The 20,978-nt window shown below is 44.6% G+C and overlaps 1 protein-coding gene across 4 annotated transcripts in view; it reads right to left on the bottom strand.

Moving 5' to 3' along the window:
• Positions 1 to 20,978, bottom strand: part of LOC124034578 (disabled homolog 2-interacting protein-like) — a 132,711-nt gene that overhangs the window by 12,410 nt on the left and 99,323 nt on the right. For 3 of the 4 annotated variants that reach the window (XM_046347957.1, XM_046347959.1, XM_046347960.1), the window contains 9 exons: positions 17,273 to 17,426; positions 16,377 to 16,475; positions 15,706 to 16,260; positions 10,229 to 10,373; positions 8,712 to 8,856; positions 8,328 to 8,564; positions 5,667 to 5,868; positions 5,244 to 5,440; positions 1,413 to 2,316 (listed from right to left, as the gene is read on the bottom strand). In XM_046347957.1, the coding sequence (XP_046203913.1) occupies positions 1,413 to 2,316; positions 5,244 to 5,440; positions 5,667 to 5,868; positions 8,328 to 8,564; positions 8,712 to 8,856; positions 10,229 to 10,373; positions 15,706 to 16,260; positions 16,377 to 16,475; positions 17,273 to 17,426 (2,638 nt within the window). The remainder of the gene's footprint in view (positions 1 to 1,412; positions 2,317 to 5,243; positions 5,441 to 5,666; positions 5,869 to 8,327; positions 8,565 to 8,711; positions 8,857 to 10,228; positions 10,374 to 15,705; positions 16,261 to 16,376; positions 16,476 to 17,272; positions 17,427 to 20,978) is intronic. The other variant, XM_046347958.1, reaches the window with a different exon arrangement.

Below are 20,978 nucleotides of genomic sequence, written 5' to 3' on the forward strand. Positions count from 1 at the left end.
GCACTAACCTCAGATGCAAGCAGTTCCAATACCAAGCGGTGATGCAACCAATCAGGATGCTCTTGATGGTGCAGCTGTTGAACTTTTTGAGGATCTGAGGACCCATGCCAAATCTTTTCAGTCTCCTGAGGGGAAGTAGGCGTTGTCATGCCCTCTTCACGACTGTCTTGGTGTGTTTAGATGATGATAGCTTGATAGTGATGTGGACACCAAGGAGCTTGATAGTGATGTGGACACCAAGGAACTTGAAGTTCTCGACCCGCTCCACTACAGCACCGTTAATGTGAATGGGGGTGTAATCGGCCCTCCTTTTCCTGTAGTCCACGATCAGCTCCTTTATCTTGCTCACTTTGAGGAAGAGGTTGTTGTCCTAGCACCACCCTGCCAGCTCTCTGACCTCCTCCCTGTAGGCTGTCTCATCGATGTCGGCGATCAGGCCTACCACCGTTGTGTCATCGGCAAACTTGGTGTTTGAGTCGTGCAAGGCCACGCAGTCATGGGTGAATAGGGAGTACAGGAGGGGACTAAGCACGCACCCCTGAAGTGCCCCCGTGTTGAGGATCAGCGTGGCAGATGTGTTGTTGAAGGTGATGCACCGATATGACATTTTTGGCCGACACCAATATCTGATATTTTCCTTGCCCCAAAACAAACCCGGTACTGATAACCAATATTATGCACTAGAATTCCTTTTAAGCATTCTAGTACAGTTAAATAGTTAACACACACACACACACACACACACACACACACACACACACACACACACACACACACACACACACACACACACACACACACACACACACACACACACACACACACACACACACACACACACACACACACACACACAAAGCGTTCAAAAGCACTGCATCTCAGTGCAAGAGGCAGTCCCTGGTTCGAATCCAGGCTGTATCACATCCAGCCGTGATTGGGAGTCCCATAGGGCCGTGCACAATTGGCCCAGTGTCGTCAGGGCCGTCATTGTAAATAAGAATTTGTTCTTAACCGACTTGCCTAGTTAAATAAAAGTTAAATACCTCCACTCCCGCACCTTGTTTACAAAACTGGCTTCAGAAGCAAATTATAGGAATATGAGGGCCAGAACACCTAAACTACTAAGAAAAAGATGTTGCGAAGCAGTGCAAGGGAGTTTGCATTGTAACATTGTCGTTATTCTACTAAATTTGAATGATTTTTTACTGACAATGACATGAACATACAGGTTAAAGAAGGATTTTTAAACCTTGAGACAATTGTGACATGGATTGTGTATGTGTGCCATTCAGAAGGTGAATTGGCAAGACAAAATATTGAAGTGCCTTTGAACAGGGTATGGTAATTGTGTCAAGAACTGAATGCTCCACCACCCACAGAGAGACCCCCCTGATGTTACATGCTCTACTCACTTTGTGCATGGTGCGCTGCTTGGTCTCAGGACTGTCCCCTTTAGATGAAGACGACTGCTGTCTCAGACGGTTGCCGCCACTGGGCCCCCAGTCGGGGGATGATGACATCATGCTGCCACTGGAGGGCCGCGGACCGGGGTAGGCTGTCTGGAGCATGTTGGGTGGTGTCCTGCCCCTGGTGACAGGCGGAGGGGGCTGGTCTATCCTTCGCTGAGGGCCGGCGCTGTTCTGCCGTGGCACGTTGGGCTGGTGCTCCCCGAGTGACAGCTGGCGGCGGGTGGTAAACTCACTGCTGCTGCCTCCTCCACTACTGACCGCCACCCCCTGGGTGAGGAAGACCCCCGGTTGCTTGGGGGTGTCCTCTGTGTTGTTGCCCTGAGAGCTGACGGAGCTGTGGCCATCAGAGCCCGAGTCAGCCAGGGGACCCCGCGGGGACACGCTCATGGTCATCCCCGTGGCCATCTGGTAAACAGGGTTCTGGAAGGAGAGCGGAGCCAGGAGCTGGGTGGGCCTCCCTGGGGTGCTGCTCTCTGTGCTGGGGGTGGTAGGGGTCTGACCTGTCCTCCTTAGAGTGGGTCCGGGGCCGGGGGTGGGGATGATGCCCTGCGGGGTGCGGGCGGCCCAACCCCCAGGCCCAGGGGTGACGGGGGACTGGCTGTCATTGAAGAGCATGTCGCTGGGGGAGCCAGGGCTGGGGCCAGGGGTACTCTCCAGGCTGCGGCTGTCCTGCAGGTCCACCATGGACAGACTCTTGCTGCTGTTGGGGAGCTGCACCTCAGCCTCGTTGGCCTCCGAGTAGCTGGAGCTTCTGGCTGGAGACTGTTGGATGCCAGAGTTCCTCGTCACAAAGAATATATCCTTGTTCTCTGGGGTTGGCGACGGCAGCCTCGTAAAATCCACCAACCTGCACCAAGACAACGGCATCAAATGAGAGAAATGTTGTTTTAGACCAGAGACACTGTGAAGATAATATCCTTGTGGTTTTCAAAGGACTGTTAAAATAACGTATGAATTGTAAAATCAACATCTATTAAAAGGCCCAGTGAAGTCAAAATTCAGTTTTCCAGTGTTTTATATCATATGTGACTCATTTCAGGAAGCTAGACATATCTCGCGCGCCACTACTTCACAGGAGAGGCATTTGAACGTAAACATTTGAAAAAAATCGAAATCCGCTTTTATGCACGTTCTGGAACGTGAACTTTCATGTACCTTAATAACACCATATGTGCCATCTGTAAATACGAATGCAATTGTTAAATTACGAGCCAAGTCAGTTTATTTAACTAGGCAAGTCAGTTAAGAACAAATTCCTATTTACAATGACAGCCTACCCCGGCCAAACCCGGACGATGCTGGGCCAATTGTGCGCCGCCCTATGGGACTTCCAATCCCGGCCAGGTGTGATACAGCCTGGAATCGAACCATGGTCTGTAGTGACACCTCTAGCACTGAGATGCAGTGCCTTAGACCGCTGTGCCAGACAGGAACCTTCCCACTAACCATGATTGGCTGAGATAATGGATAGGCTGGACATGCCAAGAGATAAGTTCGGATTGGTCTGCCATGTAGCACGCTTCTGTCTATAACAGGGGTGGGCAATTCCAGTCCTCGAGGGCCTGATTGGTGTCACAGTTTTGCTCCAGCTAACACACCTGACTCCAATAATCACCTAACCATGCTCTTCAGTTTAGAATGCAATTTGATTAATCAGCTCTGTTTGCTAGGGATGTAGAAAAAGTGTGACACCAATCAGGTGCTCGGGGACTAGAGTTGCCCACCCCTGGTCTATAACATGAGCTGCTCAGTATGTGGCGGTACTCCTTTCTAATAAGGCTTTTTTGAAATATATCACGAAGAACTGCAAAAAACACCTGTCTCTGGATTACATCCTCAAACTAAGTGCAACCATGGCATCCGAGAAAGAGAGGGAGAAGCATTCATCCATGTATACGGGTAAGAGAGTCTAGCTAGCTACATTTTCAGATATTATACAATTCAAATTTTAATTAAGTTAAAGCGTATGTAACAGTATCATTTTAAACTGTCCCCTCGCCCATACCCGGGCGCGAACCAGGGACCTTCTGCACACATCCACAACAGTCACCCACGAAGCATCGTTACCCATCGCTCCACAAAAGCCACGGCCCTTGCAGAGCAAGGGGAACTACTACTTCAAGGTCTCAGAGCAAGTGACGTAACCGATTGAAACACTATTTAGCGCACACCGCTAACTAAGCTAGCCGTTTCACATCCGTTACACTCACCCCCCTTTTGACCTTCCTCCTTTTTTCGCAGCAACCAGTAATCCGGGTCAACAGCATCAATGTAACAGTATAACTTTACGTCCGTCCCCTCGCCCATACCCGGGCGCGAACCAGGGACCCTCTGCACACATCGACAACAGTCACCCTCGAAGCATCGTTACCCATCGCTCCACAAAAGCCGCGGCCCTTGCAGAGCAAGGGGAACTACTACTTCAAGGTCTCAGGGCAAGTGACGTAACCGATTGAAATGCTATTTAGCGCACACCGCTAACTAAGCTAGCCGTTTCACATCTGTTACACGTACTGTTAGCTAGATAGCTAACGTTTGCTCGCTAGCTAGATAATATTACTCGTATCTCTGGGCCATTTGTATTACTAGTTAGAGCCCGATGTTAGCTAGCTAGCTAACATTGAACCTAGTTGGTTAGCTTTAGCTAACTGTACATTCATGCAGGGTAGTAACATTATGAGGTAATAACGTTATGCGCTAGCTACATGTCACACTCACAACCGTAAGCTAACTTAACGTTAGCTAGCTAGTTAAACTAGAACTAAAACATTGTTTAGAAAGTTGCTTTTAGTTGCCTGGTTCGCCAAAATGACATATACTGAATTATTTTTTAAACGTATCGGTTTATTGGTGTTAAAATACACCAGTTATGCTATTTTGGACTACCAGGCTGTCGATGTCTATGCAGCCTGTCGTTTTTGTCTTTATACTTTTTCATAATGACAAGTTTGATGTCAGATGACAATGGAATGTTCATGATGTCACTATGACAACTGTATACAGACATGTTGATAGACATAGTATAAACCAGCTTTTATTATTGAAATCTTTGGTTGTTTAGCACACTACCGTACTAACCATACTGTTTAGAATATGGCCTTCTTAAAGAGATGGTTGGGCTAAGGCTTAAGAGGGTGTGAACTATGCTGAATGGGTGTAGACAAAGAAGAGCTCTCCAGAAGGTGTACAAAAAATTCAAAGGGCCATTTTCTCAAAAGTGGGGTTACAAGTTTATTAACTTTCAAAGCAGAATTCCTTTCCCATTATTCCTCCATCTTCTAGCCCTGAGTCTCTGCTTTTATCGAATGTAAAAAAAAAACATTTCTACATTTGCTACATGAGACCAAATCGAGCCGGCTGGTCACATATGAACAACTTATGAAACCGACACCGTAAAAGTGTTAAAATGTGTATCATGGGCGAGAGTTGTCTATCCATTGTGACGTCACCATTAAATTAGTTAATAGACTAATAACAAAAAGTGTTCCAAACCACTCTGCCAATAACAGCTAGTTTTCGGTTTTCCCCTTCCCACTACCAGACAAAATTCTTGCATGAGTTTTTTGCCCATTTGAATGGAAACGTTTTACAGTAAGGTACTTAATTGTTACCCAGAAATTACTTGATAGCAATATAAAAACAACTGCATTGGGCCTGTAAGTTAAATGTTGAAATGCTAATCATGTAAACTCCCATACAGATCTCCTGATCTCTGCAGATTGTGTGTCATACGAAGCATAAATAACACTCATTAGAATTCTGTGGTCCCCTTACCCAGAGAGCTCGCTGTCCACGACTATCTTGTGAAGAGGTAGGCCGGTGGAGAGGCTGCAGCTTGCCAATGGGAGGGGGAGGGGAGGAGAGCCCATGCCATCTGTGGGGGTGGACACCTGGACCCCAGATGGGTTGGTCAGCGCAGAGTTCACGTCCCGCAATATACGGGCCAGGGGACCCAGCTTAGAGGCTGTGCTCTGCAGGAGACAAAATAATAATGTACACTGATATCTCCCATGCATATGTCTCATGCAATTCCTATGAACTAATTATTTTGTATAATGTCATTTTCACATATAAAATCGATATGTCCACTTTTGTCCAGCCATAGGAAAGGACTAGTATCCGGTAGCTTGGTTACTGAAAGTAGTGAGAATGTGACATTGGAGAGTAAATCCCAGTAGTGTGGCGTAATCCTTGTACCTGATCCAGCTGAGAGACGTCCTCGGCCAGCAGGGAATGCAGGGATGAGAGCTCGCGGCCCAGGTCGATGTAACCCTCGAACCCTGCCGTGTTGGAGATGGTCTCTGGGTTGGAGATCTCCAGCAGGAAGCGTTGCATGTTGGTCCATTCGTGCTCCAGGAAGTGGTTCATAAAGGACATGTACTCCTCCTTGTTACCAAACCTGGACAGATAAAGAAACAAAAACAGAAGGAATGATGCGGTTTCCAACAGACAAACATACACATATACAAACATGCACATTTTATGGATGTGCACTAGTGGTGTGCAGGTCACCCGCAATTGCTAATAACCCACCTGCAACCGCTCAATTAAACTCAGCAAAAAAAGAAACGTCCATTTTTCAGGACCTTGTTTTTCAAAGATAATTCGTAAAAATCCAAATAACTTCACAGATCTTTATTGTAAAGGATTTAAACACTGTTTCCCATGCTTGTTCAATGAACCATAAACAATTAATGAACATGCACCTGTGGAATGGTTGTTAAGACACTAACAGCTTAAGGTCACAGTTATGAAAACTTAGGACACTGAAGAGGCCTTATTACTGACTCTGAAAAACACCAAAAGAAAGATGGCCAAGGTCCCTGCTCATCCACGTGAATGTGCCTTAGGCATGCTGCAAGGAGGCATGAGGACTGCAGATGTGGCCAGGGCAATAAATTACAATGTCCGTACTGTGAGACTCCTAAGACAGCACTACAGAAAGACAGGACGGACAGCTGATCGTCCTCGCAGTGGCAGACCACGTGTAACACCTGCACAGGAGCGGTACATCCGAACATCACACCTGCGGGACAGGTACGGCAACAACAAGTGCCCGAGTTACACCAGGAACGCACAATCCCTCCATCGGTGCTCAGACTGTCCGCAATAGGCTGAGAGAGGCTGGACTGAGGGCTTGTAGGCTTGTTGTAAGGCAGGTCCTCAGACATCACAGGCAAAAACGTTGCCTATGTGCACAAATCCACCGTTGCTGGCCAGACAGGACTGGCAAAAAGTGTTCTTCACTGACGAGTCTCGTTTTGTCTTACCAGGGAGGGGTGATGGTCGGATTCGCTTTTATCGTCGAAGGAATGAACATTACACCAAGGTCTGTACTCTGGAGCAGGATCAATTTAGAATTGGAGGGTCCGTCATGGTCTGGGGCGGTGTGTCACAGCATCATCGGACTGAGCTGGTTTTCATTGCAGGCAATCTCAACGCTGTGCATTTACCGGGAAGACAACCTCCTCCCTCATGTGGTACCCTTCCTGCAGGCTCATCCTGACATGACCCTCCAGCATGACAATGCCACCAGCCATACTGCTCATTCTGTGGGTGATTTCCTGCAATACAGGAATGTCAGTGTTCTGCCATGGCCAGCAAAGAGCCCCGTTCTCAATCCCATTAAGCACATCTGGGACCTGTTGGATCCGAGGGTGAGGGCTAGGGCTATTCACCCCAGAAATGTCTGGGAACTTGCAGGTGCCTTGGTGGAAGAGTGGGGTAACATCTCACAACAAGAACTGGCAAATCTGGTGCAGTCCATGAGGAGGAGATGCACTGCAGTACTTAATGCAGCTGGTGGCCACACCAGATACTGACCCCCCTTTGTTCAGGGACACAATATTACATTTCTGTTTGTAACATGTCTGTGGAATTTGTTCAGTTTATGTCTCAGTTGTTGAATCTTGTTATGTTCATACAAATATTTACACATGATAAGTTTGCTGAAAATAAATGCAGTTGACAGTGAGAGGATGTTTCTTTTTTTGCTGAGTTTATATGTGATAAAGTGAAAATATGAGGCCCCTAACCAGCTAATATAGAAAATGCACCATAGGCTACCGTCGGAGACGGCAAAACAATTTTTGTGACAGGGGTTGCAGGATTTGTTGCGCCTGATTTAGATACGTTTCTGCTTATAATTTGTTAAGTCAACTTGTCCATAATTAGATACAAGCAGCATTTCCTCTGTCAGAGAATCTGCTCTTCTTTAATATTATTACAGCTATGTGAAAGGTTATAGACCTACAGTCAGTGTCCAGATTTCAGTTTTCATTTAACCCATCTGAACAGTAGGCTTCAGTTCCCTTGACTTGTCATAGGCCTATTCGAAGTCCCCGACTTGGCACGATCAAATTTGTATAGCGCCTCACAATCATCACACCAAATCTTTCCCAAACATTACTTTTCTGGCCCTCCCTTCTCTTTATTTTCAACTCTCCATTCACAGCTTTTCTCTTATTGAATTAAACTCTGACATTGTCCTTTTTGCCTCCGTGGATAGACAATAACTTTTTCTGCCCATTCCCAAAAGCATTTGATTACTGCCGTGTAGGCTCTTTGGAGAGCGTACAGTTAGGCCCTAAAGTTTAGGCATACTCACTAATTTCAGATAGCATTAAAAGTATGAAAGAAAAACATCAATGTAGCCTATAGATATACATTTCACAAGAATGATACATTTATGCATTTTTTAAGGTATTGTTTTCTCTTTATTCAACCTGTCCGCCACCCACCCGCTCTTCACCCACACACTATTTAAACCAGCCTGCCCTGCAGACATAACCACAGGGACTGTGGGTTATAAGTCAACCCATGCATCACTAACACACTAGTACACACACCCACACTTACTTGGTGAAGTTGGCGAGGTTCTGCGTGACCTTAGCGATGAGCGTGAGGGTGCGAGCGGTGCGGTCGTCAGGATACTCCTGCATCAGGTTGAAAAGTGACGGGGACATAACGGCTGGACACAGGAAGCGCAGGAACAGAGAGGCACTGATCAGACGCTCGCTGATGTCCGGCCGGCCCCGACTGCTGCACTGCTGCCTCCACGAGGCAAACACCTCCTTCAGTTCCCGCGGAAAAACACTGCATGGAAACATTGACAGGTCCATTCATTTTTTATGTAATTTGCACAATTCAAGCTTTCATTAGATGATGGTCGGTAATAGAATATGAGGGCTAATGCTAGCTACTTCTATTGGCAGTGAGGGGGAGGGATGTGTGTTTATTTACCGGTAAGAGTCGATGATCTTGCAGAAGGCCAGCTCACAGCACATCTTCAGGTTGCTCTGGTTCTCAGGGAGGTCTCCTGAGGAACACTTCCCTGGGTCCACCTCGCAGTTCTCATCTGACTCGTACAGGGCTTTGATGAACTCTCCTGGGAGAGGGAGGGAGATCAGCACCTAGGCCTGTTGTCACTACTCTGACTAGGACCACAATCTCCATTACAGTACATATAGGCTTACAGTTATGAAGTGATTTTAGAGGCAAAAGAAATTCAATTCAGATTCAATTTCTTTTGGCACTAAAATCGTACAGTTCTGCTAGTTGGCACACGCTAATGTCATGCACACTGATAGAAAACCCACTAATTGTACTAGGTAAGGAAACTGCTGCTGTTATTTGCTATAACTGTTTATGGACTATTGGATTATTATAATGTGGTGTGTTAAATAGCCTGTGGCGCATGACAAAACATGGTAAAAAAACAATACTGTTCCCTTTGTTGAATTGAGTCCACGGACATCAGATGACAGATTCAAATCTCTACCCCGCAGCTAGATTGATGAATCATTTTCTCACTGATTGTCTTTCACCAAAGTTTTACATCGCTAGACAGCTAGCAAAAGAGCCCCAAGTTCTGACATTATTTTATTCCCTTTTCATTATCTTTGGTGACATACTTTTAATAAGAGTGCCAGTCAACCATCAAGGACAGACCAATGCACTGAATCATTCAACATGGCTTCAAACAAAGCAGTGGTGGAAAGTACTTAAGCAAAAATATTTTAAAGTACTACTTAAGTAGTTGTTTGGGGTATCTGTACTTTACTATTTCTATATTTGACAACTTTTACTTCACGACATTCCTAAAGAAAATAATGTACTTTTTAAAATTTCCCTGAAACCTAAAAGTACATGTTACATTTTGAATGCTTAGCAGGACAGACAAAAGTCAAATTCACACACTTATCAAGAGAACAAGCCTGGTCATCTCTACTGCCTCTGATCTGGCGGACTCACTAAACACAAATGCTTCATTTGTAAATTATGTCTGTGTTGTAGGCTATCTATACATTTAAAAAACAAGAAAATTGTGCCGTCTGGTTTAAAATAATATATACTTATAATACTTAAGTATATTTTAGCAAATACATTTTACTTTTGTTACTTAAGTGTATTTAAAAGGAAATACTTTTAGACTTTTTTGCTGGGTGACTTCCACATTTGCTTGAGTCGTTTTCTATGAAGGGATCTTTATTTTTACTGGATACTTTTTCCACCACTGAAACAGTCACTTTACAGAAAAACAATGAATAATTGATCTGAAGAGTCACTTGAAAATGTACTGTGTGTGGAGAGTGCAGGGAGTTTTTCTGAAGGCCAGATACTAGCCAGAAGTATGATACATAATGAACAACACACAGGCCTATTCCATGTGTTCATGGCTCCTCTTCTATCTTAAAATACTTTTGCTCTCTGCTGTAATAGTAGCACTGTCCCCTTTACAGTGTCTGGATGTCACCTACCTAGTGCGTCCTGCAGGTACTTCTGCCCCACCAGTTTAAGGTACTCCTCAATGGCTTTGGTGGCCAGTGTGTTCTCCCTGAAGATCAGGTGCTCGTTCTCCCCACAGCGATCCACTTCTGACATCATCAGGTCAGTCAGGAAGTCCTGAAAGCAAAATAGAACTGTGAGGCCTTGTTCCAATACTTTGAAAATAAATCTCCCCCTTCCTTCCTTCCTTGTAGTGATCTCATCCCATTGGCTAGGTAGGCTAACAGAAAGGTTTCCACAACATACTGTAGCTTTCACCAATCCTATCATGTCACCATAATTCTCCGAAGGGAGGGAGGGAGGGAGGAGGAAGGAAGCATGCCTTTTTTAAGTATTGGAAGGTGTCCCCTCACCTCATATTCACCGCCAAGAACATACAAATACAACTGGTAATAAGGTGAGTGAATGGGCAAAAACTGGTTGAATCAACATCATTTCCACCCAAAAAATATATGTGGTGATGTTGAATCAACATGGAAAACTATATATTATTATTATTATTAAAACTGATAGGATTTGAAAAAAGTCACCAACGTAAGGGGATTTCATATGTTCTTTCACCAAACTTCTAACCTAAATCCAATGACATGGTGACATGTTCTGTTGAATTCACGTTAGTTGACAACTCAACCAAATGTAAATCAAAACTAGACGTTGAACTGACGTCTGTGCCCAGTGGGCAGGCAGAGGCTGATCAGAGCTGCATCATGGAACCAGGCAACCAGCCTGGTTCTGGGAACAGATCTAGATAGTGTGTATTGCAAGGAAATGAGCCTATCAATGTGATCTGAAATGCAGAGCGTGAACAGTCTCAACATAAATAAATAACTGTACTGCTGCACAGCCTAAGCCTGATTGATACTGAGAGCAGTGAGTTTGGACAGAGAGAGAAAAAGAGAGAAAGGTAGCTCAGACAAGTGACTCTTCCTCTCTTATAGATTCTGTGCTAATGGATCAAGTGGTTAGCCCCTCCTTTCCTTCCCCCCGCCCACACATACAGTCGTTCTCAGGCGGTGTCCTTCTTAACCAGTCATACTCCCTCTTTACGAGCTCCTGTAATCTGCTCTGGTTGACTGCAGTCATATCTATGGAAGGCATGGTGATAGGCTAGCTAGGCTATGCATGCTAATGGGGCATCAAAGGGAACATGCTATCATAATCCCAAAGACTGTACCAGAGAGAGAGAGGTAGACATTTCAGCTACTGTACGCACAGTATTTACTGTATCAGTCAAATGTAGGCTAAATACCTGAATGCTCCTCGTCAATGTAACTGGTATCTCCCATGTTGACAAGCTGTGGACCTCGTACCAGATCATCCAACCATTAAACTGATATCTGGATGGTGCAGAGGATTATGAATGTACGAGGTGCCGTGTATCCTGACAGACACTAACACAGTCCCTCATAGCACACAGTCACTGACAGCACACAGTCACTCACTGCACATCAGCCACACACATGACTAAGCTAAACCCGTCTCACACTACTTTACAAGCATTTCGCTACACTCGCAATAACATCTGCTAACCATGTGTACGTGACCAATAAAAATGTGATTTGATTTGAGCCGGCCCGGGCCGCCACGGTTACACATCCACCATAGTTGTTGGACCCATGCTGGGAAAGGGCAATGTGAAAAGGAAATGTTCCAGGTCAGCAAAGTACAGTTCAGCTCAGCACAATACTAGTGTGAAAAGCATTTTACTGTCCCACTCCCTACTGCTACCCCCAGACAGGCCTGGAGAGCGGCTAGAGAAGTCTTTAACATGCACTGACTGCACATACTAACACTATGCCAGGTATTATTATATTATTATATATTATATATATTATTATATTATTATTATATTATTATATATTTAGGTAACGCACTAACACGCTATGCCAGGTGGGTAACACACACACTAACACCTAATGCCAAGTGGGTAACACACTAACTAACACTATGCCAGGTGGGTAACACACTTACTAACACGCTATGCCAGGTGGGTAACACACACACACTAACACCTAATGCCAAGTGGGTAACACACTAACACGCTATGCCAAGTGGGTAACACACTTACTAACACGCTATGCCAGGTGGGTAACACACTTACTAACACGCTATGCCAGGTGGGTAACACACACACTAACACCTAATGCCAAGTGGGTAAAAAACTAACACGCTATTCCAGGTGGGTAACACACTTACTAACACCTAATGCCAGGTGGGTAACACACTTACTAACACGCTATGCCAGGTGGGTAACACACTTACTAACACGCTATGCCAGGTGGGTAACACACTTACTAACACGCTATGCCAGGTGGGTAACACACTTACTAACACGCTATGCCAGGTGGGTAACACACTTACTAACACGCTATGCCAGGTGGGTAACACACTAACTAACACGCTATGCCAGGTGGGTAACACACTAAAACCTAATGCCAGGTGGGTAACACACTCACTAACACGCTATGCCAGGTGGGTAACACGCTATGCCAGGTGGGTAACACGCTATGCCAGGTGGGTAACACGCTAACACGCTATGCCAGGTGGGTAACACACTAACACACTAACACGCTATGCCAGGTGGGTAACACACTAACAAGCTCTTATGCTGTTTGTCTTTTTGAAGTTGTAGCCAATAGCAACAGTCATTTTAAAATGAAAGAGAGCCTCTAGACTAGGAGCAACCTAAGTGAAAGCGTAGAGCCACCAATCCTTATCTATCCATCTGTTGGATTAGGGCTAAACAGGGAAATTAAATGAAGAGGGGGTGTGAGCCACCACAGGGCAGTGGATAGATGCATAATGAGGCAAAGCTCCACTTGTTTCTCAGACCAGAACGTAGGCCAACGTAAGAAAGGCTGTTTAATGAAGCTCCATCGCCCTGTTGCTGTTCTAGCAAAGACTAGTAGGCGTAAGCTTCTGTGGGGCATCTGCATTATTACAGTGGTGTTACATAGCAGCAGAAAAGTTTGAGGGACAAAATCTAAAGAGAAGTTTCTATGCTGAAATAGCGCTCCGCAATAACAAGTGCTGACCTTGTGCACACGAACACACACACTCACGCACGCGTGCGCGCGCATTATCGTTCAGTCTCACTGCATGGTTTTACAGCAGGAGCTGAAGAGTGGATGGAGCGGATCAGGAATTAAGGAGGACTACTAGGCTAATTACCACAGGGGGCTGACACCGCTTTCCTTCCTGGGACTGGTGTGAGAGAAGACAGCACAGTGGCCGTGTACCAGATCACAACCTCATTCACAACACTCATATGAGATATAGCCTTGATTTCAACTAGATAAATCACGTTCATGTAGCTCCTGAGATGTGAAACACTTCTCCAGGCATGGTGAGACCTGATTATCTGCGCAGTTTGAAATAAAGACAGAACGTGGATAAAGACAGAATCTTAACTTGACCTATATTGGTGGACATATTTAAAAGAGATCCTAAAACACATTTTTAGCTTTGCTTTTCCTTAGGGTGCTTTTTAGTTGTCATTCTTTAGCTTTTTATCTCAAGTTTATTGTGTAGTAAATATTTCAGCCTTTATTTTCATTGTTTATTTGTTGCAATGTCTGAAATGTGCTGTATAAAGAAAACTTGATTTGATCTCTGTAGTAGGGAAGATTTTCATGTGTGCAGTTCAGCTACATTTTAAAATTCCATTACTGTTGGTTCAAAAACACCAAACAACAATCCCTCAATGGCATGTATTGATTACCTGGACTTAAGAAGGACTATTTACCACATAGCCTAACGTATGGCAAGTGGTGAAAAACAGGGACTGAATTAAAATGATCTAGGCCTATGTTTCAAATGTAACATTTTGACCACAGCCCATTGTCCTAAATTGGAGGTATTAGCAGCAGTTAGTGTACACAAGTCCCCTTTCAGCTAGTCCTCATTAGAAAGTGCTGATACAATATAGTGTTGTCATCACAGTCCCCCAACCACCCACTCTAAGCAGGGGTGGTACCCATTATCTTTCCACAGCAGGGAACACCAGAAAACACTTTGCAACGGAAAACGAAAAGTCCCAGTAGTACATCCCAGTAGTTTGACTCCATCCCAGTAACCCAAACAGGAAGCATTCCCTTCTGTTTGACTAATAAACACAACCCTCCCAACCCAAACAGGAAGCATTCACTTTCTTCTGTTTGACATCACAACCTGTTTCCCAAACAGGAAGCATTCACTTTCTTCTGTTTGACTCCAAATAAACACGACCCTCTCCCAACCCAAACAGGAAGCATTCACTTTCTTCTGTTTGACTCCTAATAAACAATACCCAAACAGGAAGCATTCACTTTCTTCTGTTTGACTCCCAACCCAACCCAAACAGGAAGCATTCACTTTCTTCTGTTTGACTCCAAATAAACACGACCCTCTCCCAACCCAAACAGGAAGCATTCACTTTCTTCTGTTTGACTCCTAATAAACACGACCCTCTCCCAACCCAAAACAGGAAGCATTCACTTTCTTCTGTTTGACTCCTAATAAACACGACCCTCTCCCAACCCAAACAGGAAGCATTCACATTCTTCTGTTTGACTCCTAATAAACACGACCCTCTCCCAACCCAAACAGGAAGCATTCACATTCTTCTGTTTGACTCCTAATAAACACAACCCTCTCCCAACCCAAACAGGAAGCATTCACATTCTTCTGTTTGACCCTCTCCCAACCCAAACAGGAAGCATTCACTTTCTTCTGTTTGACTCCTAATAAACACAACCCTCTCCCAACCCAAACAGGAAGCATTCACTTTCTTCTGTTTGACTCCTAATAAACACAACCCTCTCCCAACCCAAACAGGACCCTCTCCCAACCCAAACAGGAAGCATTCACTTTCTTCTGTTTGACTCCTAATAAACACGACCCTCTCCCAACCCAAACAGGAAGCATTCACTTTCTTCTGTTTGACTCCTAATAAACACGACCCTCTCCCAACCCAAACAGGAATCATTCACTTGCCTCTGTTTGACTCCTAATAACCACGACCCTCTCCCAACCCAAACAGTAAGCATTCACATTCTTCTAGGTCTAGGAGACTGCTTATAGTAAGCATGTGGGAGGACTCCCAAAGACTAGAAATATGAGGCTAACTTGACTTTTAAACCCCAATCGTAGACGGAGACAAGATAACCTTATCTGGACTCCTTTTCAATCTTGCCTAATCTTTTGCAGCTTTTGTGTGCAATATGCAGCTGAGATGTTGACTTATCTGAGACAATGGTATCACTGACTGTGACCAATCAAAACCCTCACAGTTGTAATGATTACAATAGGAGAGCTTTGTCTTTACTATCAATTCGATCTGGGTTGTGTTTATATTTGACATTCGGTAATATTACTATTTTGGACTATCATTTGAAAATGGAAATGCAGAGAACACAACACACTATCGTTTGAGTGTAGGACAGCCTCTGTGGAAAGTAGGAGGCCTTACCTTAGCCTTGCCGGTGCTCTGTAGGATGTGAACCAGGGCACTGGCCATCTCCTCCTTGTTCTTCACACTAAGGCCAGGCTCCAGGATGGAGCACAGCAGCATGTAGTTATTGGTGATGTACTCTGCAAACTCCTTATATGACTCCATGGGCAGGATACTCATGCTCTGGTACCGCGACTTGAGTCGAATCATAGGTCCGGGAGTTTTCCCTTTGTTCGGGTTGGGCGTGCTCACAGAATACCACTTCTCCACAAACTGGCGTCCCGTGACGGCACCGACGGGAATGTTGACCAGGCCCACATAGTTGTTCTTGTCCTTCTTTTTCTTTTTGTCCGACTCCTTGTACAGGTGGACAGTGACACTTTTGACGGAAGGTAAGTTGTTGAACTCAAAGTGCTCTCCCCAGAATACATTGTCCATTTTGAATTTGCAGGTAGTCCGTGCGTAAAGCGTGTCGTCCAGACACAACTCACAGAAATACCTTTTCTTGGCTGGAAGGTCCTTGGCCTCAATAATCCACAATTTTAGAAGGTTCTCCACACGCCGACTGTTGTCCTGTGAAAAACATCAAACATGTGAGACTTTTCCTGGGTACTTTGACATGTATTCTATTGTACTGTTATTATTTTCTTCCACAGATGGGCCTATACGCTATATAGCATTTGATTTACTTTGTTAGGATGTACAGCTCTCCTTAAGTTTTCCATCCATTTGTCCCTCTCGGCAGATGACCGACACGAAAAGCATTTGGTTCCAGTGGAAGTAGTTACCTGTGAAAGTATGGCAGATGATTAAGCCCTTTAGTTTATGAATCATGAAAAACACCCATATGATGGTCTGTGCGTATCAATCTTTTCGAATTAACCTTTATTTAACTAGGCAGGTCAGTTAAGAACAAATTCTTATTTACAATGATGGCTTACATACCCAATCTAAAGCAGGGTTGGGTATCACACACACACACACGCACGCACGCACGCACGCGCACACGCACACGCACACACACACACACACGCTGCGCTGCAGGGTCTGCACAATGCACACCGATACCAGACTAAACAAAGCCTGGACAGCCATTGAAATTCTCTTGCACTTGATCATGAGAGAAATGCTTGTTGTTTTTTTGGCTGACCCCGTCAGACTTCCTCCCGGTCACAGAGCCATGGTCTGTCCAGCTGGCAGCGTGCTTTAGCATAATAGGCAGTAAATCCTCGGAGCTCACCTCTCAGAGCAGATCCACAGAGAGCAGGAGCATGGAGATGCCAACAGATGGGTCAGACAGACACACAGGCCCCTACCAGGCAGGAAGCGCAGGGGCGGGGAGACCCTCCTCCCTAACAAATGCCCAGCTACACACACACACAATACCCAAAGGCACTGGCTGCTTGACAGAAAGTCAGAGACCTGCAGCTTTTCAGACATATGTAATGGCAACGAAAGAGTATATTAAACACAATGCATTATGTACCGAGGTTCAGGATCCTAAGAAATACTATTAAAATTAGTCAGCTGTCAGCGAGCCTTGAGCTGCGACAGTCATGACAGGCAGTGGTGGTCGTGGGCTCACCTCGAAGCAGTAGTCCTGGCCCAGGATGCTGCCGTGCACCGGTTTGATCAACACCTCATCCTCCATGCTGAGATCTAAAGCTTCTACTGCACTGCTGGGGCTGAGCAACGACTCGTGAGACCGCGATTCCTTCAGCCTCGGCATCAGATGGGATCTGGGGGAGAAGAGGAAGAGACACGGTCAGTCAGTCACACACATACAATGTGTCAACGCAGGCAAGAGCCAGTGCGATGTCCCACACAGAGAGGAGGGCTGGGGGAGGCATGTGAACCAAAACCAGACTGGTGTTGTGGGTACACCCTGTCAGATGCCACGGGATCTGGCTCTATGGGGTTGGCATGACGGGGCTCTCTAGTCTCTCCCAGCTGGTAGCTCTTCTGCTTGGACGTCTTTTTGATGGTATAGCAGGTGGGGACGCTGCTCCAACACCATGCTTTAAAGTGCCTCTGGCAAATGGCAGAGCACAGCTGCAGAATCAGGGAGGTTGCATTCTTACTGGTCACTTAGTCACAGATAGTAGGAGTGGGAGAAGAAGACCAACATCAAGACCGTTAAAGGTGAACGGCAATAACACAGCTCAAGAGAACAATTGAGATCCTTGAAGTGAAAGAAGCCAAGAAAGCCATACTACCCACAGTAAAACATACTACCCCCAGTAAAACATACTACCCCCAGTAAAACATACTACCAACAGTAAAACATACAACCATACTACCCCCAGTAAAACATACTACCAACAGTAAAACATACAACCATACTACCCCCAGTAAAACATACTACCAACAGTAAAACATACAACCATACTACCCCCAGTAAAACATACTACCCCCAGTAAAACATACAACCATACTACCCCCAGTAAAACATACTACCCCCAGTAAAACATACTACCAACAGTAAAACATACAACCATACTACCCACAGTAAAACATACTGCCCACAGTAAAACATACTACACCACAGTAAAACATACTACACCACAGTAAAACATACTACACCACAGTAAAACATACTACCCCCATTAAAACATACTACCAACAATAAAACATACTACCAACAGTAAAACATACAACCATACTACCCACAGTAAAACATACTACACCACAGTGAAACATACTGCCCACAGTAAACATACTACCCCCAGGAAACCATACAACCCACCGTAAAATATACAACCATACTACCCACAGTAAAACATACTGCCCACAGTAAACATATTACCCATGGTAAAACATACTACACCACAGTAAACCATACAACCCACAGTAAACCATACAACCCACAGTAAACATACTACCCCCAGGAAACCATATTACCATACTACCCACAGTAAAATATACTACTATACTATCCACAGTGAAACATACTACCCATGGTAAAACATACTACAGTAGCATACTACCCACAGTAAGCCATAAAGATATTTGTGCAACCAAGTAACTTCAAGGGTTTCTTTTAGTTTTATTGGTTCCAAAAAATGAATTGTACGTAAAAATCATAACATCTGTAATACATGCTTCGTCTTCAATCCACAACTCAACTGTATTTTAATGACTGAAAAAGCCAAAAAGCCAATTAAGTCTCACAGATAATATAGACAGAGAGAGTAGAAGAAATGTTTACCCCTACAGTGCATGTTCATCTTTTCAGTTGTTCTGTAAGTGGTGTTGGTTAACACATGCACACTACAATCAATGTCTAGGAGGATAAGCAGGGCAATTAAGCACCTGCTGGGCAGCAAACAGATATCTGCTGACTCATCGCTCCCCTGGCTCTCCATTGGCTTCATGAATTAAACATGGTTCTACTTCCTGCCTCAGGGGTTGAGTCTGGAAAAAATCCTCAGGTAATGAATTTGTCGTTGTATTCTCTAGCTCAACTTATCAGTGTTGGGACAGAGTGAGATACTGAGAATGATACAGAGAAAAAGGCATAAATGAAATTAAACAAATAGACACAGTTGTACTAGTTCCCATGCAGTACTGTTATAGTGGTCTTTGAATAGAAATGGGTCGGTTTCCATAGTATGGGATCAATGATATACATTTTTATAAGCATATTTCTAGTCAATGGCAAACAAGCTTCAGGATTTCTAGACCAAACTCCACGGCAGTAGGCTAACTCATGTTGCAGTCTGTTAATGCACTGTGCTGACAACTTTTCTGATTTTTAATTGACTTATTGAGAGAGAGATTCATGCTTGTCTGATGGCAGCTATTCAACTTGCGTTCTGTGGCTCAGCATTTACCTAATGATCGTATCAATCCCACTGCAGGCTGTTGGGGGCCAAGCACACACACAAGGCCATTATGTAATGAAATTAGCATTGTTTCAATGAACTCATTGGACCATTGATCTTAAAGGATACAAGGTGTAAACAGGGCCAGGACCACTTTGATTTTTTTCATATCCCCTGCCCCCTAAAACCATTTGCCAAGATGAGCTACGTTGAAAACAGTGCAGCTGCTAGCGACAAATTGGGAGTTGAGAATTTATTTATTTTATTGGTTCTACACGCAGATTAGTCTTCTCTTTTCAGCAGTATTTATTTGCTTTCCAAACTGTGCGTTTTTCCCACCATTGTATTTTGAAATCTACAAAAGGCTAACCAACAGCATCCAATCATAGAAATATAATTCACGGCCTCCGAGTGGCGCAGCGGTCTAAGGCGCTGCATCGCAGTGCTAGCTGAGTTACTACAGATCCTGGTTCAATACTGGGCTGTGTCCTTGTCCCATCGTGCTCTAAGAGACTCCTGTGGCGGGCTGGGCGCATGCACGCTGAGACGGTCACCAGGTGTACTGTGTTTCCTCCGACACATTGGTGCGGCTGGCTTTCCCGAGTCTGTACGGGAGTTGCAGCGATGGGACAAGACTAATTTCCAATTCGATATGACAAAATTGGGGAGAAAAAGCAGTAAAAAAAAAGTTAGTAAAGGCATCCATTGCTAGTGTACCCATTTTTAACAGCCAAATGCCAGGCTAAGAGCTTATAAAACCCTTTAGGGATAGTATGTCTATGGCCACCACGCAACAAGCTGTGGACTATATTTGGTGCGCATGCCGCACAAACTGCAGCCTTCCTGACTGTAGGCATATACTGTAGGCATACTGCCAAGACAAAGGTAACACTTGAGTAAATAACGGATACAAAGTATATGTGGTGTGGGGTGAATTTTCCTGTGCCATGGTTTAGGTCCACTTGTAGAATCTATGCCAAGGTGAATTAAAGCTGTTCTGGCAGCTCATGGTGGCCAAACATCCTTTAAAGACACTTTTTGTTGGTGTTCCCTTAATTTATGCAGATACTTGTATGTGCTTGTGATAGAAAACTTCACCCACAGTACATTTCTGTAAACTATTGATTCTCTGTGGGTAAATAATGCTCTCTGGTGTATTTTGAACATTGAGAGTGGGCTCCTGTGGTTGAATTTTTTTCCCATCCTGGGCCCAACTCACATAATTGACCAGTCACATTTATTTCTTATGCATTTGTATTTTTTATTAAATCAGTTACCCAATCAAGTTACCCACAGACCCCCTGCCTCCCCACCTCCCCTCATCTGATGATTAGCAGAGTGGCAGAAGGCAATAGCAGGCAGTCTGCACATTGAGAGTGGGCTACTGAGACTTCCTGTGGTTGGTTGGCAGTTGCAGTGAAAACATATTAAATATATATACTGTATATAATACAGTGGGGCAAAAAA

The sequence above is a fragment of the Oncorhynchus gorbuscha genome, linkage group LG04, assembly GCF_021184085.1.
Source record: "Oncorhynchus gorbuscha isolate QuinsamMale2020 ecotype Even-year linkage group LG04, OgorEven_v1.0, whole genome shotgun sequence".
Taxonomy (NCBI): Eukaryota; Metazoa; Chordata; class Actinopteri; order Salmoniformes; family Salmonidae; genus Oncorhynchus; species Oncorhynchus gorbuscha.